At 44.4% G+C, this 18,986-nt stretch overlaps 1 protein-coding gene across 4 annotated transcripts in view; it reads left to right on the plus strand.

The window, feature by feature from the left end:
- Positions 1-18,986, plus strand: part of HOMER1 (homer scaffold protein 1) — a 185,140-nt gene that overhangs the window by 143,583 nt on the left and 22,571 nt on the right. For 3 of the 4 annotated variants that reach the window (XM_063963521.1, XM_063963516.1, XM_063963511.1), the window contains one exon: positions 13,616-13,775. In XM_063963521.1, the coding sequence (XP_063819591.1) occupies positions 13,616-13,775 (160 nt within the window). The remainder of the gene's footprint in view (positions 1-13,615; positions 13,776-18,986) is intronic. The other variant, XM_063963524.1, reaches the window with a different exon arrangement.

An 18,986-nucleotide genomic window follows, 5' to 3' on the forward strand; every position in this document is an offset into this window, starting at 1 on the left:
TCTTTTACCTTTACCATATTCAGTGTCTCACTTACCTACTCTCCCAGATCTCAGGAGAGTAGTCAGCCCTCCTTGGCCCCGCCCATACTCCTGGGAAGTGGGCGAGGCAATGATACCAAGATATTCTTTGAAATATGTCATGGTGGTCTTATTTTACGTGACTTAGTGCTGCAAATTGTGGAATTATGTAACAGGAGTTGGGCCACGATGAATAAATTATCATTAGCAATCCCCTGCTCTTCATCCTGGACCTCCCCTAGCCACATCTTTGCTAGGAAATTTCAATAAGTATGAATAGTTTGATGTAGTATAATTTTCATTCTCAACATTAGCAACCAGACATGGTTAACAATTCGGCATCAGTTTAACATGGTGACATTCAGCAATTAGGGGTCTATTCATGAAGCAGTGAAAAGTGTGGATAAGTGAGCCAGTGGAGAAGTTGCCCATGTCAACCAATCAGCATTGAAGTAACATTTATAATTTGCATACTATACAATTGTACAGAGCAGCTGATTGGTTGCCATGGGCAACTTCTCCACAGGTTCACTTCTCAACTCTTTTCACTGCTTTATGAATAGACCCCTTAGAATGCAGTAAATCTAGTGGGTACCTTGCATCAGTCAGAGTATCAAAAGCCACATAGCGGGTTTGTGGCACTCTGATTGGTTGATAACATTGGCCAGAGTACTAAAAGCATTTTGTGGTTATATGATTGGTGAGTGGTTGGTGCTGTTCACCAGGGGTAGGTATGTCTTTCCCTTTGGGTGCCAAATATTGAACATTACAATCCAGGAAAGGTTCCGGTGTGCTTCCACATTTACATCTCATACCAGCATTTGCAAAATGATTAGATGTGTGCAACAAATGTTATCGGTTTCTCTGTCTCTTGTTGAGACAGAGAATTTATTCAGGTTACGTTGATAGTTTGTAGTGTGGAGAGGAAGACACTTTTCAGAATTTTGCACTTTTATTCGACTGTCAGAACATTGAGTTTGTGATGGTGTGGGGGGAAGGTTCTTGGTTCTAGAGAATATTGCCGTCATTCAGATATCTAAGAGACATTGACAGACATATCCGTCCTAAGTAAACTTACTAACATAAAATGACAAAAAAATGTATACAGGGTGGCACGGTTAGCGTAGTGGTTAACATTACCACTTCAAATCAGTGACGTTTTGGTTTAGATTCCCACCTATACCCTAACTGAGGGGTTTGTATGTTGTCCCTGTGCTTGGGTGGGTCTCATTCAGATACTCTGGTTACTGATATAGACCTCTATGTTCTGTTAAAGCACTCCTCACACTCTAATGATACTTATAATAAACCCCACAGACTAGCAACTGTACTCCTCAAGGCACAGGTGCCAATATGTATACACATTTTGGAAAGCATTTGTATAAAAGGTCCAAGTTCATCATGGGACAAGCATAACGTATAATTCTGATAAGCCAAAAACTGCCAGTAATGTAATGGCATAGTCAAAAGGGCGACAATAACAATGACACAATATCAACTTGTTTATAATAGAACTTTTAGTGCAAAATACTGATGCAGTGCCTCTGGCTTCACATGGCTAATCTACATAGTTTACAATATAATCTGAAACTATATATATATATATTAGAGATGTACACCGGACATTATTCGGGTTTGGTTTTGGATTCGGTTCCGCGGCCGTGTTTTGGATTCGGACGCATTTTGGCAAAACCTCCCTGAAAATTTTTTGTCGGATTCGGGTGTTTTTTTTCAAAAACCCCTCAAAAACAGCTTAAATCATAGAATTTGGGTGTAATTTTGATCCCATAGTATTATTAACCTCAATAACCATAATTTCCACTAATTTCCAGTCTATTCTGAACACCTCACACCTCACAATATTATTTTTAGTCCTAAAATTTGCACCGAGGTTGCTGGATGACTAAGCTAAGCGACCCAAGTGGCCGGCATAAACACCTGGCCCATCTAGGAGTGGCACTGCAGTGTAAAACAGGATGGCACTTAAAAAAATTAGCCCCAAACATCACATGATGCAGAGATAAATTAAAAAAAAGAGGTGCAAGATGGAATTGTCCTTGGGCCCTCCCACCCACCCTTATGTTGTATAAAAAGGACATGCACACTTTAACAAACCCATAATTTCAGTGACAGGGCCTGCCACACGACTGTGGCTGAAATGACTGGTTGGTTTGGGCCCCCACCAAAAAAGAAGCAATCAATCTCTCCTTGCACAAACTGGCCCTACAGAGGCAAGATGTCCACCTCCTCCTCATCATCCGATTCCTCGCCCCTTTCACTGTGTACATCCCCCTCCTCACAGATTATTAATTCGTCCCCACTGGAATCCACCATCTCAGGTCCCTGTGTACTTTCTGGAGGCAATTGCTGGTGAATGTCTCCACGGAGGAATTGATTATAATTCATTTTGATGAACATCATCTTCTCCACATTTTCTGGAAGTAACCTCGTACGCCAATTGCTGACAAGGTGACTGGCTGCATACACTCTTTCGGAGTACACACTGGAGGGGGGGCAACTTAGGTAATATAAAGCCAGTTTGTACATTGGCCTCCAAATTGCCTCTTTTTCCTGCCAGTATACGTACGGACTGTCTGACGTGCCTACTTGGATGCGGTCACTCATATAATCCTCCTCCATTCTTTCAATGGTGACAGAATCATATGCAGTGACAGTAGACGACATGTCAGTAATCGTTGGCAGGTCCTTCAGTCCGGACCAGATGTGAGCACTCGCTCCAGACTGCCCTGCATCACCGCCAGCGGGTGGGCTCGGAATTCTTAGCCTTTTCCTCGCAGCCCCAGTTGCGGGAGAATGTGAAGGAGGAGCTGTTGGCGGGTCACCTTCCACTTGACTTGACAAGTGTCTCACCAGCAGGTCTTTGAACATCTGCAGACTTGTGTCTGCCGGAAAGAGAGATACAACGTAGGCTTTAAACCTAGGATCGAGCACGGTGGCCAAAATGTAGTGCTCTGATTTCAACAGATTGACCACCCGTGAATCCTGGTTAAGCGAATTAAGGGCTCCATCCACAAGTCCCACATGCCTAGCGGAATCGCTCCATTTTAGCTTCTCCTTCAATCTCTCCAGCTTCTTCTGCAAAAGCCTGATGAGGGGAATTACCTAACTCAGGCTGGCAGTGTCTGAACTGATTTCACGTGTGGCAAGTTCAAAGGGTTGCAGAACCTTGCACAACGTTGAAATCATTCTCCACTGCGCTTGAGTCAGGTGCATTCCCCCTCCTTTGCCTATATCGTAGGCAGATGTATAGGCTTGAATGGCCTTTTGCTGCTCCTCCATCCTCTGAAGCATATAGAGGGTTGAATTCCACCTCGTTACCACCTCTTGCTTCAGCTGATGGCGGGGTAGGTTCAGGAGTGTTTGCTGATGCTCCAGTCTTCGGCACACGGTGGCTGAATGCCGAAAGTGGCCCGCAATTCTTCAGGCCACCGACAGCATCTCTTGCACACCCCTGTCATTTTTTTAAAAATTCTGCACCACCAAATACAATGTATGTGCAAAACATGGGACGTGCTGGAATTTGCCCACATGTAATGCACGCACAATATTGGTGGCATTGTCCGATGTCACAAATCCCCAGCAGAGTCCAATTGGGGTAAGCCATTCTGCGATGATGTTCCTCAGTTTCCGTAAGAGGTTGTCAGCTGTGTGCCTCTTATGGAAAGCGGTGATACAAAGCGTAGCCTGCCTAGGAACGAGTTGGCGTTTGCGAGATGCTGCTACTGGTGCCGCCGCTGCTGTTCTTGCTGCGGGAGGCAATACATCTACCCAGTGGGCTGTCACAGTCATATAGTCCTGAGTCTGCCCTGCTCCACTTGCCCACATGTCCGTGGTTAAGTGGACATTGGGTACAACTCCATTTTTTAGGACACTGGTGACTCTTTTTCTGACATCTATGTACATTCTCGGTATCGCCTGCCTAGAGAAATGGAACCTAGATGGTATTTGGTACCGGGGACACAGTACCTCGAGCAATTCTCTAATTCCCTGTGAATTAACGGTGGATACCGGACACACGTTTAACACCACCGCAGCTGCCAAGACCTGAGTTATCCGCTTTGCAGCAGGATGACTGCTGTGATATTTCATCTTCCTCGCAAAGGACTGTTGGACAGTCAATTGCTTACTGGAAGTAGTACAAGTGGTCTTCCGACTTCCCCTCTGGGATGACGATCGACTCCCAGCAGCAACAACAGCAGTGCTAGCAGCAGTAGGCGTTACACTCAAGGATGCATCTGAGGAATCCCAGACAGGAGAGAACTCGTCAGACTTGACAGTGACATGGCCTGCAGGACTATTGGCTTTCCTGTCTAAGGAGGAAATTGACACTGAGGGAGTTGGTGGTGTGGTTTGCAGGAGCTTGGTTACAAGAGGAAGGGACATAGTTGTCAGTGGACTGCTTCCGCTGTCACCCAAAGTTTTTGAACTTGTCAATGACTTCTGATGAATGCGCTCCAGGTGATGTATAAGGGACGATGTTCCTAGGTGGTTAAAGTCCTTACCCCTACTTATTACAGCTTGATAAAGGCAACACACGGCTTGACACCTGTTGTCCGCATTTCTGTTAAAATAATTCCACACCGAAGAGGTGATTTTTTTTGTAATTTGACCAGGCATGTCAATGGCCATATTCGTCCTACGGACTTAAACAAACCACCTCACCATCAGAATCCTCCTTGTCAATTTCATCCTCAGCGCCAGCAACACCCATATCCTCATCCTGGTGTACTTCAACAGTGACATCTTCAATTTGACTATCAGGAACTGGACTGCGGGTGCTCCTTCCAGCACTTGCAGGGGGCGTGCAAATGGTGGAAGGCGCCACCTCTTCCCGTCCAGTGTTGGGAAGGTCAGCCATCGCAACCGACACAATTGGACTCTCCTTGGGGATTTGTGATTTAGAAGAACGTACAGTTCTTTGCTGTGCTTTTGCCAGCTTAAGTCATTTCATTTTTCGAGCGGGAGGATGAGTGCTTCCATCCTCATGTGAAGCTGAACCACTAGCCATGAACATAGGCCAGGGCCTCAGCCGTTCCTTGCCACTCCGTGTCGTAAATGGCATATTGGCAAGTTTACGCTTCTAATCAGGCGCTTTTAATTTTGATTTTTGGGTCATTTTACTGAACTTTTGTTTTTTGGATTTTACATGCTCTCTACTATGACATTGGGCATCGGCCTTGGCAGACGATGTTGATGGCATTTCATCGTCTCGGCCATGACTAGTGGCAGCAGCTTCAGCACGAGGTGGAAGTGGATCTTGATCTTTCCCTATTTTACCCTCCACATTTTTGTTCTCCATTTTTTAATGTGTGGAATTATATGCCAGTAATATATCAATAGCAATGGCCTACTGTACTGTACTATATATGTATACTGTTGGTCACCAAAATGCTGCACTGTAATACTAGAAGCTATAGAAAAGTGTATATATATTATTGTATATATCAGTACAGAGCGGTGTAACTGTGACCCGTGTGTCCTGACAAGCAGTATAGAAGCTATAGAAAAGTATATATATTATTGTATATATCAGTACAGAGCAGTGTAACTGTGACACATGTGTCCTGACAAGCAGTATAGAAGCTATAGAAAATGAGAAAAGTATATATATTATTGTATATATCAGTACAGAGCGGTGTAACTGTGACCCATGTGTCCTTACAAGCAGTATAGAAGCTATAGAAAAGTATATATATTATTGTATATATCAGTACAGAGCAGTGTAACTGTGACCATGTGTCCTGACAAGCAGTATAGAAGCTATAGAAAAGTATTTATATTATTGTATATATCAGTACAGAGCAGTGTAACTGTGACCATGTGTCCTGACAAGCAGTATAGAAGCTATAGAAAAGTATATATATTACTGTATATATCAGTACAGAGCGGTGTAACTGTGACCATGTGTCCTGACAAGCAGTATAGAAGCTATAGAAAAGTATATATTATTATATACTGGTGGTCCCCAGTCCCCACAATGCAGCACACTGATCAGATATTTGCAGCACACTGAGCACATATTATTTGCAGCACACTGAGCACAGATATTTTCAGCACACTGAGCACAGATTACGGAGCTTTTCACGTCCTCTCCGTTCAATCAAATGGCGGCGACGCGTGGCTCTTTATATAGAATACGAATCTCGCGAGAATCCGACAGCGGGATGATGACGTTCGGGCGCGTTCTGGTTAACCGAGCAAGGCGGGAGGATCCGAGGCTGCCTCGGAACCGTGTAAAATAGGTGAAGTTCGGGGGGGTTCGGATCCCGAGGAACCGAACCCGCCCATCCCTAATATATATATATATATATATATATATATATATATAATTAGAAGTGTATTATAACCCTAAGAGATAAATATTTTATATCACTGTTCATCATAACTCTTGAAAATCTTAATTTATTTAAAAAAAAAAACCCCATTACTGTTGCATCTCAGAAATGCTCAGTTCCCCAGCGACATACAGTAGGCCATCAGTCTGTCCACTCGCCACACCAACCAGTTATCAGGCAATGCATGCGTGATCTGGCTCCCCGATCCCAGTATGAGCATGGAAATTGGTAGCCCTGACTTTTCAAGTCCAGATCACCAAAATACTAAAGAAGGAGCTTATTCAGGTTGGATCGCAGTATGCGGTGTGAACAGTGGGTCGGATGACTAAAAGTATACGGAGAGCCGGATAACCGGCGCTTAAAGATGATGATGTCATTTCCAAGTGCCGACAGGCAAACTGCACACGGGTGCAGTCTGAAAGAGGTTTACCCGTTAATATGCTAGGTCTATCACGCGGTGTGAACAGTCTCACCCAGCTGTGACACGAGTTGGAAACATGTTTGAAAACCTGGGCCGGACCCGCCAATTTGGTGGGAAATGGGTATTAGAAGTAGAGATGTGCGCCTACCCCTGTGTTTTGGTTTTGGATCTGCATTAATGAGGTGTTTTGGTTTTGGTTCTGATTTATTAACTCATCCCCACTGGAATTCCACCATTACAGAAAAGTTCTGTATTTTGATGTAATTGACGGGAACGGTCTTCCTCATGGAATTTGTAGTTCATTTTCATGAACATCATCTTTTCCACATTTTAAGGACGTAGCCTCCTTCGCTGATCACTCACAAGGTTTACAGATGTGCTGAAAACTCTTTCCGAGTACACACTGGTGGGTGGGTGGGCAGCTTAAGCAAAGCATAGCTAGTTTATACAGTGGGCCCCAACTTGCCTTTTTTTCCTCCCAGTAGTCAATGGGACTGTCTGACATGCTCATTTGTACACATTAAAATAATCCTCCACCATTCTATGGATGGTTACTATATCATATTGAGTCATGGTAGAGGTGTCACTAATGTTGGCCAATTGTTTGAGACCTGACCAGATGTCAAAATGTTGTCTCACTGGTGCACTGGGTGGACTCATCCTCATCACCAGTGGGTCTCTGGAAAAAAAGGTTAGGTTTTTCCTGGCAGCATCCGCAGCACTAGTACTTGGTTGGTAGTATGTGTCTGTTTTTGTGCGGTTGATCATTTAGACTGTAAGCCCCATGGATGCATGGACTGATGTGAATGACTAAAACTCACTTTGCAAAGCACTGCATATTGGGGGTAATTCTGAGTTGATCGCAGCAGGAACTTTGTTAGCAGTTGGGCAAAACCATGTGCACTGCAGGTGTGGCAGATATAACATGTGCAGGGAGAGTTAGATTTGGGTGGGTTATTTTGTTTCTGTGCAGGGTAAATACTGGCTGCTTTATTTTTACACTGCAATTTAGATTGCAGATTGAACACACCCCACCCAAATCTAACTCTCTCTGCACATGTTATATCTGCCTCCCCTGCAGTGCACTTGGGGGTAATTCCAAGTTGATCGTAGCAGGATTTTTTTTTAGCAGTTGGGCAAAACCATGTGTACTGCAGGGGAGGCAGATATAACATGTGCAGAGAGAGTTAGATTTGGGTGTGGTGTGTTCAATCTGCAATCTAATTTGCAGTGTAAAAATAAAGCAGCCAGTATTTACCCTGCACAGAAATAAAATAACCCACCCAAATCTAACTCTATCTGCACATGTTATATCTGCCTCCCCTGCAGTGCACATGGTTTTGCCCAACTGCTAAAAAAAAATCCTGCTGCGATCAACTTGAAATTCCCCCCATGGTTTTGCCCAACTGCTAACAAAGGCCCTCATTCCGAGTTGTTCGCTCGCAAGCTGCTTTTAGCAGCATTGCACACGCTAAGCCGCCGCCTACTGGGAGTGAATCTTAGCTTAGCAGAATTGCGAACGAAAGATTCTCAAAATTGCGAATAGAAATTTATTAGCAGTTTCTGAGTAGTTCGACACTTACTCTGCCACTATGATCAGTTCAGTCAGTTTCGTTCCTGGTTTGACGTCACAAACACACCCAGCGTTCACCCAGACACTCCCCCGTTTCTCCAGCCACTCCCGCGTTTTTCCCAGAAACGGCAGCGTTTTTTCACACACACCCATAAAACGGTCAGTTTCCGCCCAGAAACACCCACTTCCTGTCAATCACACTCCGATCACCAGAACGAAGAAAAAACCTTGTAATGCCGTGAGTAAAATACCTAACTTCTTAGCAAATTTACTTGACGCAGCCGCAGTGCGAACATTGCGCATGCGCAGTTAGCTGAAAATCGCACCGATGCGAAGAAAAATAACGAGCGAACAACTCGGAATGAGGGCCAAAGTTCCTGCTGCAATTAACTCAGAATTACCCCCCTTACACTGGTGCCATAAAAAGAAGGGTAGCAAACAAAAACATATTTTTCTGATTCTAAATATATTTGACTATTGCTCTCTCCTCCGTTAAATAAACCTGTCCCTATCACTCTGTGTAAAATGGGTGATGTGCTTTGAACTGTTTGCAGATTTATGCATGATTAAAGCTGAACACTGACTGCTAAGATCAAAAGTAATTTATAGAACTGTTGCTGAAACCTCTACTGAGGGATGTGAACTAGATGATGTGTACTATTGAGCCAATACATCTTAAAGGAGCACTGTGCACACATAAGTATGCTAAAATTGTTATGATTAAACTGATACAGTGCCTTGCTTAAGTATTCACCCCCTTGGCTTTTTACCTATTTTGTTACATTACAACCTGTAATTTATTTATTTATCTGAATTTTATCTGCACAAAAAAATATATAAAAAATAATTTTTATAAATAAAAATTGGAAAATTGGCATGTGCATATGTATTCACCCCCTTTGCTATGAAGCCCCTCAAAGGTTCTGGTGCAACAAATTACCTTTAGAAGTCACATAATTAGTGAAATGAAGTCCACCTGTGTGCAATCTAAAGTGTCACATTTGCTGCATTCAGATCGCAAATGCCGTATCCTACCCGGTAAGAGAAACGTGTACTTACCGGGTGGGATCCGGCATTTGCGCTCCGTTGCTGGCTTTCCGACCCGGCAATATACCGGGTCGGTTGCCAGAGCAGCGGAGGGCGCAGCAGCAGCAGGGGCGGGGGTGGAGGCGGCGCCGGGAGATGAACTCATCTACTGCGCCGCCTCTGCGTATACTGTGAATGGGAGCCGTGTCGCATCGGAACGGCTCCCATTCACACTGCACCTGACCCAGTAATCAACCCGGTAATAACCCTTCTTTTTTACCGGGTTGAATTACCGGGTCAGACGACCCGCTAATTCACCAAAGGACCTTTCACATCGCACACGGACCCGTTTCGACACGGCAATATGCCGTGTCGATACCGGGTTTTTAGTGCGATGTGAAAGGGGTAATAATTTTTCAGTATAAACACACCTTTTCTGAAAGGCCCCAGAGGCTGTAACACCACTAAGCAATAGGCATCACACCATGAAGACCAAGGAGCTCTCCAAACAAGTCAGGGACAAAGTTGTTGAGAAGTACAAGTCAGGGTTGGGTTATAAAAAAATATCCAAATCTTTGATGATCCCCCAGAGCACCATCAAATCCATCATCTCCAAATGGAAAGAACAGGGTACCACAACAAACCTGCCAAGAGAGGGCTGGCCACCAAAACTCACAGACCGGGCAAGGAGGGCATTAATCAGAGAGGCAGCACAGAGACCAAAGGTAACCCTGAAGGAGCTGCAGAGTTCCACAGCAGAGACTGGTGTATCTGCGCATGTGACCACAATAAGCCGTACACTCCACAGAGCTGGGCTTTATGGAAGAGTGGCCAGAAAAAAGCCATTACTTAGTGTTAAAAATAAGAAGACACGTTTTGATTTGAGTTTGTCAAAAGGCACGTGGATGACTCCCCAAATGTATGGAGGAAGGTGCTCTGGTCAGATGAAACTAAAATTGAACTTTTCAGCCACCAAGGAAATGCTATGTCTGGTGCTGCAAACCCAACACATCCCATCACCCCAAGAACACCATCCCCACAGTGAAACATGGTGGTGGCAGCATCATGCTGTGGGGATGTTTTTCAGCAGCAGGGACTGGGAAACTTTTGAGTCGAGGGAAAGATGGATGGTGCTAAATACAGGGATACTCTTGAGCATAACCTGTTTCAGTCTGCCTGTGATTTGAAACTGGGACGGAGGTTCACCTTCCAGCAGGACAATGACCCGAAACATACTGCTAAAGCAACACTCGAGTGGTTTAAGGGGAAACATTTAAAGGTGTTGGAATGGCCTAGTCAAAGCCCAGATCTCAATCCAATTGAGAATCTGTGGTCAGACTTGAAGATTGCTGTTCACAAGCGGAAACCATCCAACATGAAGGAGCTGGAGCAGTTTTGCCTTGAGGAATGGGCAAAAATCCCAGTGGCAAGATGTGGCAAGCTCATAGAGACTTATACGAAGCGATTTGCAGCTGTAATTGCCGCAAGAGGTGGCTATGCAAAGTACTGACTTTAGGCGGGTGAATAGTGAATAGTTATGCACGCTGAAGTTTTCTGTTATTTTGTCCGATTTATTGTTTGCTTCACAATAAAAAAAAACATCTTTAAAGTTGTAGGCATGTTCTGTGACTGAAATGATGCAAACCTTCAACCAATCCATTTTAATTCCAGGTTGTGAGGCAACAAAACATGAAAAATGCAAAAGGGGTGAATACTTTGGCAAGGCACTGTACGTTCAATTTAATTTAGTCTCATATAGCCCTATCTCCTTCAGTTCTTTTCTTTATTATCATTTGCATTCAGTGTCAGACTGTGGCATGAAGGGGTGTAGTATGTTATACCGGCGCTTGGGATCCCGACCGCCGGTATGCAGGCAGTGGGGTGAGCGCAAAAGAGCCCCTTGCGCAAAAGAGCCCCACGCTATTTGTTCTCCCTCCAGGGGTGTCATGGACACCCCAAGAGGGAGAATAGTTGTCGGTATGATGGCTGTCGGGATTCCGGCGTCGGTATGGTGAGCGCCGGGATCCCGGCAGCCGGCATATCAAATGCCTCCCGGCCCGAAGGGCTCACCGGGGAAATGCAGTAAGTGGTAGGGGCCCATGTGGCTTGGCTAACCATTACAGAGTGAATTGTCTGGGCCCCTTGATTAATATATATAGTAAATACTGATAGTCCATGCATGATAATGTACCAGATTAATAATAGCAATGCACTTTAGAGAATACACCAAAGTTCTATGCAGTATAATGTAAGATATGTATAATGTATAATTTAAGTGCACAGTCTGGAACCTGGGGGTCTGTTCATGTAGACAATGAAACGTGAATTGTTATTTATCACTCTACAGTGTACATCACATCAGTTTGGTGCAATACATAGCTTTGATAAGTAGCAATTCATGCATATTATTTACCCAATTCAAGGCTCCAGCGGTGAGGTCTTCTCCTGCGGTCCCCTTTGCGAAGAGGCCAGGTCCGTTCTGAGCATGTGCTAGCGGCTGAGGTTCCGGGAGGGTGCAAGGTCTGCTGGGAGTTAAGGGGCGGAGCTAGCGGCGGATGGCGGGCAGGGAAGCATAGAGCATCCCTGGCGTTTCGCGCTAAAGTTCAGATTACGTTATCCTGAGATGGCGAGTCTGAGCTCTGTGGAGAGGCGGAAAGCTGAGCTTTCCATCCTTTCATGAATCGCTCTCACCATTCTCCACAGTAACCTGCTTTGTGAATAGCCCAATGCTGAGAAAAGCCCTGTTTTCAACAAAACAGGGCCTTTCTTTGCTTTATGATTAGACCCCCTGATCCCTAGAGGAGGGGGTGGGCATTCAGGCAGTGGGGCTCACTGGGGGTTTCCCCTGTTCCCCTGTGGGCCAGTCTGACTCTGTTTCCATTAATAGTATACTTGTGTCCAGTGGCAGTTGCTCCCCGTGGGCTGCAACACAGACCACACATAGCATGAGAGAGGTTTACACATATAAACGTACCTTTAATGTTGTATGTAATATGTGTGATGGCTGCCTGTCCTCAGGGCTCAGCAGTGCTGTGTGTATCACATCAATCCTGTATAAGCCCACCTCCAGACATCTGTGAAGCTAACCAATGTGAGTCTGGGAGCGAGCTTATACAGGAAGGAGAAGCTGATCCCCTGGGGTCAGGCAGCCATCACACATATTACATACAACATTAAAGATAGGATTATATGTGTTAATAGACCCCCCCTTCCTTCCCCCGCCAATGCTATGTGTGGTCTGCGATGCTTATTTCTTAAAGATATTGGACACTATGCCCAGTGTATACTAATCTACCGTATGCAGCTAACTGTATAGTATACATAGCCCTTTAATCCAGGGCACCTAGGTACTTTGGATGGGTAAATTTAAGTCTGTATTTCACCTGGTTTTAATCAGCCACAGAATGTAAATTATAGGTGTCCTGGACTAAAGGGATACTGTATTATAATAATAATAATAATAATAATAATAATAATATTATACATAATATATCTGGGTGATTTATACATATATTGCACGGTGGAGGGACAAGGGGTGACACGCAGTGAACTGCGTTTTGTTCAAACTTGCATTTTCCTGTGATTTTTGCAGCGGAATTTAAAGGGGCAATTTCACTAAAGTTAAAACATGCCATGTTTTGCCTTTAGTAAATCTCCGCTTTAAATCGCAGTACAACAGAAATATTGGCAAACAAGTCCATTACATTTCTCTCAAGATAACAGTGTACCATTTGGTAATCAATCAGTAATCATTTAATTGCCTTTTCCCATTGCACTATACTAGCAGCTAATACAGAGGTTCTCAAACCCGGTCCTCGTGGGCCCACACAGTGCATGTTTTGCAGGTAACCCAGCAGGTGCACAGGTGTATTAATTACTCACTGACACATTTTAAAAGGTCCACAGGTGGAGCTAATTATGTCACTTGCGATTCTGTGAGGAGACCTGCAAAACATGCACTGTGTGGGCCCACGAGGACCGAGTTTGAGAACCTCTGAGCTAATATCTAATGTTAGATGAGCTTGCTGCACTGTTACACTTTCATTACATCACTGTCTGCAACATGGACATTTAGTAATATTCATTTCCATGTAAAATTCATGAAACACACAGGATCTAATCAATATTTTTTCTTTCCTGTATGAACAGTGCATATGCTACTGTTGCTCATTGAACTATCATTTAAAATCTTCTTTTTTTTATTTTGTTTTTTTGTTATAGCAGTTCTGCAATTAACAAGCACTGGGAAGCAGAACTGGCTACACTTAAAGGAAATAATGCCAAACTCACAGCAGCCTTGCTGGAGTCTACTGCCAATGTCAAACAATGGAAACAACAGCTTGCTGCATATCAGGAAGAAGCAGAGCGTCTCCACAAACGGGTGGGTACTGGCATCTTCCCGCTGCCTTGGACCGCAGCACCGATGAGCAGTTGGTAACATGTAGCAGCCTGTCTCTGATTTATCATATCCACAGGAAGTCACATGCCATATTAGTTTCCTGTTTTCCAAAACAATGGATTACAGAAACATAGATGCATCAGGAAAGGTTACTGAACATTCGTGAACAGATTTGATGTTTGCTAGTAGCTTTTTGTAATGGCTATTAATGCTAGAATTTTGAGCTGAAACATCAGGACTGTTACCCCCCGGAAGAAGTAATATCAGATGGTTTTGGGAAAGGCTATACCGAAAAGGTGGGTTTTAAGAGATTGTTTGAAAGACTGAAGGTTAGGTGGGATTCGGGCCTGGTGGGGTTGTAAATTCCATAAGGGTGGAGCATGACAGATAACTTGGAGACACGAGAGATGACGCATAAACTAAGGATAAGACTAGGGCTGTTGAGACATTCACGGAGCCCAGGTACTAAAGGAGCGCGGACAAAGGGAGGCATGGTAGTTTGTACCCTATCCCCAGAGCCGGCCCTAACCAATATGATGCCCTAGGCAAGATTTTGGCTGGTGCCCCCTAGCACCACCGCTGGTTCCGCCTCTGACCTTGCACCTCTTTTCCAGCACCATCACCCCTCACCCATAGCAGTCCTTATTTTGGTGTTTGTACCCCCTATATTTTAAATAGGAACAGTTTGCACATTTGGCGCACAGCCCAAAAAGGGGTGTGTTTTTGCTGGCAAGGGGCATGGCCACACAATAGTAACCCCAATTCCAATTACGCCACACAGTACTGCAACTTTATTCACATTTGATCATGCGATAGTGTTCATAATTCATATTACATCCCACAGTAGTATCACTTTATCTTATAAACGTTACTACTCACAGTAGAGCCCCTTATTCACATTACATCACACCCTATTACTCTTTATTCAAATTAGACGACACAGTAGTGCCCATTCTATACGCAACGCCACATAGTAGAGCACCTTATACACATAATGCCACACATTAGTAATGCATTTATACACATAATTCCACACAGTAATGCCCCTTACACATATGAGACACATCATTAATGTCCTTATAAACATAATGCGCCTTACACATTATGACAACCTTTATTAATGCCCTTTTACACATAATGTCCCTTACACATAAGCTGCACATTATTAATGCCCTTATACACATAATGACACACATAGTGCCCCCTACACATTTGCTGCACATTATTAGTGCCTCTATACACATAATGACACACAGGGTTCACTACGGCTGGCCGGCGGTTGGGCTCCCGGCGACCAGCATCCCGGCGCCGGGAGCCCGACCGCCGGCTTACCGACAGCTTGGCGAGCGCAAATGAGCCCCTTGCGGGCTCGCTGCGCTCGCCACGCTACGGGCACGGTGGCGCGCTACGCGCGCCACACTATTTTATTCTCCCTCTATGGGGGTCGTGGACCCCCACGAGGGAAAATAATTGTCGGTATTCCGGCTGTCGGGCTCCCGGCGCCGGTATACTGAGCGCCGGGAGCCCGACCGCCGGCAAACAGAAGACCACCCGACACACATACAGTAGTACCCTTTTACACATATGCCGCACATTATTAATGCCCTTATACACATAATGACACGCATAGTGGCCCCTTACACATATGTTGCACATTATTAATGCATTTTTACATGACACACATAATGCTCCTTACACATATTCCGAACACTACTGCACAACCAACCCACTCACATGCACACAGCAATCACACTGCCACTAACACTGTGACCTCTGCCTCTGCTTGGATACAGATGTGTCCTCATAAATCTTGCCTCAATGCTAACATCTGGCATCTTTTTTTTAATGAAAATGCATCTTATTTGCATTACTATGTGGCTAGGATGCACAAGCAGCTTCTACTGATTAAAATGATATGCAGCATGCCTATATACTGTGTGAGACTGTGGCTGTATCTGCATATGAAATGCTACACACAGAATATAGGCATGCCACATATCATTTTAATCAGCAGAAGCTGCTGATGCCCCTAGGCATATCAAATGCCCTAGGCAATTGCCTAGTTTGCCTATGCCTAAGGCCGGCTCTGCCTATCCCCCCCTCTACCCCCTCCACCTAAGCGCTCCTGGGCCAGGCACAGGCTGTTCAGAATCGTAAGAGGTTAGCTAGCTTGGCAGAATGACACAATGACCAACAGAGTGAAGCATGTGCAGGAGATATGGTTGGCTGACTGTAGTGCATATCACAGTGCAGTCAAGAAGGATGACTGCATTGGCCTCTAGACTTATGCTGGGTACACACTAGGATGACAGTTCGGCCATCCAGCTGGTCCGCCGACCTATCTGATGATTGGTAAGTGCATACACACCTACCAATTGTCAGCACGCCCAGTTGTGATGTCAGTCACTAGCAGCCTCTGCAGCAAGTGTACAGGCGGTCGGCTGTCCACCCATACACATTGCATGATGCCCCAATTTATCTGCCAATATGTTGGGCATCAGCTGTGCTGCACAGGCAGTGCAATATGTGTGTGAATGATCTCATTTACAGACATATCACTGATACACACCCACCGATGTGCCCACAATATATCGGCCAGTGTGTACCCAGCACTACATGTGAGCAGATCATTGGTTAAATCAGTGAGGGCAGCTTGGGTGTAATGTAGATGGAAGAAAACCATTCACTGTGGAGCAAACAGTGAGTTGTAGGAGAAAAAAATGGTTAAGCATGCACTCTAAGCAGTTTGAAAGCAAATAAAGAGGGGTGGAGAGATTATGACATGTTTGAGGATGAAAGGGAATGTGTCAGAGGAAAGGGAGAGTTTGAAGGGGTTGGGTTCTGTATCCCGGCCGTCAGAATGCCAGCAGGGGGGTAAGCGTAACAAAGCCCTTTGCGGGCTCACTGCATTTGCCATTCTGCGGGCTCAGTGGCTCGCTGCGCTTGCCACAGGTTCTATTCCCACTCTATGGGTGTCGTGGACACTCACGAGTGGGAATGTGGGAATATCCTTCGGCCCCGTGCTGGCATTCTGGCTGACTACATCCCGTTTGAAGAGGTGAGCTATATATGGGAAAGCATCAGGTGGTAGGGAACAGATAATTTCATGGGGAACAGCAATAGGAGTAATTTGAGGTGGAAGAGAATGTTAGGAGTACAAAGACCTCAGTATCAGGAGAGTAAAAACTAGGAATGGATGTGGGAGCAGAGAAGATAGATGGAGGAGAGGAGCAGAGGGCAGATGACTGTGTTTATGATGCAGTGTAGATAAGAAGACGGAATAAATGAAGCTAAGGAAGAGAGCAGTGGAGCAGGTTTTTTGGCTCTTGGCATGGAAGTACTTTTGCCAGTGGTGGATCTATTTTGAGCACCAGATTTTAGAGTTTGCAATGCCAAGGATGTTGTGAGGCAGCTGGAATTGGCTCATCTACGGCTGAATTGAGTGTAGTGTTGTAGAAAGAGACTGCTGTACCAGGACAGAGCGGATAAAGGAGGATTAAAAGAAGACTGGGCATAGAGCATTTAGTTGTTGCTATGTAAACTTGGATTTGGGTGCAGGGGGCTGCAGGAGGCAAGGTGAGGCACAAGGAAAGGACACTGTGGTCAGGAAGTGTGAAGGACAAGTTGGTAAGGATGGAGATGGGTGGAAGATAGCGTCCAAAGCATGAAGTAAGTGAGGGGCAGCAGAGTTGGTAGGGTTTATGATGCAGATGTTAATATCTCCGAAATGACAGTGGTTACATCAGTGGATAGAAAGTAAGAGAAAAGTTGTCAAGGAATTTAGAAGCTGGGCCTGGGGGTGGCTAATAGATACCTGTAGATGACTGTGACTTGAAGATAGAGCTGTGAGAAGAGATGGATGACATGGTCTTTAAAGTATGCAAAGGAGAGAAAGGTTACTGTGAAGAAAAACATTTGCAAGTGCACTCACCACCTGTCATACATACATGTACAAGGGCCCTGAGTAAAACTGAATAATTTCTTCATTAACATAGGAAAAGTGTCTCTTCTCTTCCAAATCCTCAACCAACCCAGTGCTGTACAGCCTGGCTTAAACTACAGGTGAAACTCAGAAAATTAGAATATCGTACAAAAGTTCATTTATTTCAGTAATTCAACTTAAAAGGTGAAACTAATACAGGTTGAGTATCCCATATCCAAATATCCGAAATACGGAATATTCCGAAATACGGACTTTTTTGAGCGAGAGTGAGATAGTGAAACTTTTGTTTTTTGATGGCTCAATGTACACAAACTTTGTTTAATACACACAGTTATTAAAATATTGTATTGAATGACCTTCAGACTGTGTGTATAAGGTGTATATGAAACATAAATGAATTGTGTGAATGTACACACACTTTGTTTAATGCACAAAGTTATAAAAAATATTGGCTAAAATTACCTTCAGGCTGGGTGTATAAGGTGCATATAAAACATAAATGCATTCTGTGCTTAGATTTAGGTCCCATTGCCATGATCTCATTATGGTATGCAATTATTCCAAAATACGGAAAAATCCCATATCCAAAATACCTCTGGTCCCAAGCATTTTGGATAAGGGATACTCAACCTGTATATTATATAGACTCATTACATGCAAAGTGAGATATTTCATGCCTTTATTTGTTATAATTTTGATGATTGTGGTTTACAGCTTATGAAAACCCCAAATCCAAAATCTCAGAAAATAAGAATATTACATAAAATCAATAAAAAAAGGATTTTAAATACAGAAATGTCAGCCCTCTGAAAAGTATAATCATGCATATGTACTCAGTACTTGGTTTGGGCCCCTTTTGCATGAATTACTGCCTCAATGCGGCGTGGCATGGATTCTATCAGCCTGTGGCACTGCTGAGGTGTTATGGAAGACCAGGATGCTTCAATAGCGGCCTTCAGCTCTTCTGCATTGTTTCATCTCATGTCTCTCATCTTTCTCTTGGCAATGCCCCATAGATTCTCTATTGGGTTCAGGTCAGGCGAGTTTACTGGCCAATCCAGAACATTAATCCCACGGTCATTGAACCAGGTTTTGACACTTTTGGCAGTGTGGGCAGGATCCAAGTCCTGCTGGAAAATGAAGTCAGCATCTCCAATGTTGTATTCCTCTTGTCAAGCCGCTCCTGAACAACAAACAACGTCAGAAGCGTCTTACCTGGGCTAAAGAAAAAAAGAACTGGTCTGTTGCTC

Source organism: Pseudophryne corroboree, chromosome 1 (genome assembly GCF_028390025.1).
Source record: "Pseudophryne corroboree isolate aPseCor3 chromosome 1, aPseCor3.hap2, whole genome shotgun sequence".
Lineage (NCBI taxonomy): Eukaryota > Metazoa > Chordata > Amphibia > Anura > Myobatrachidae > Pseudophryne > Pseudophryne corroboree.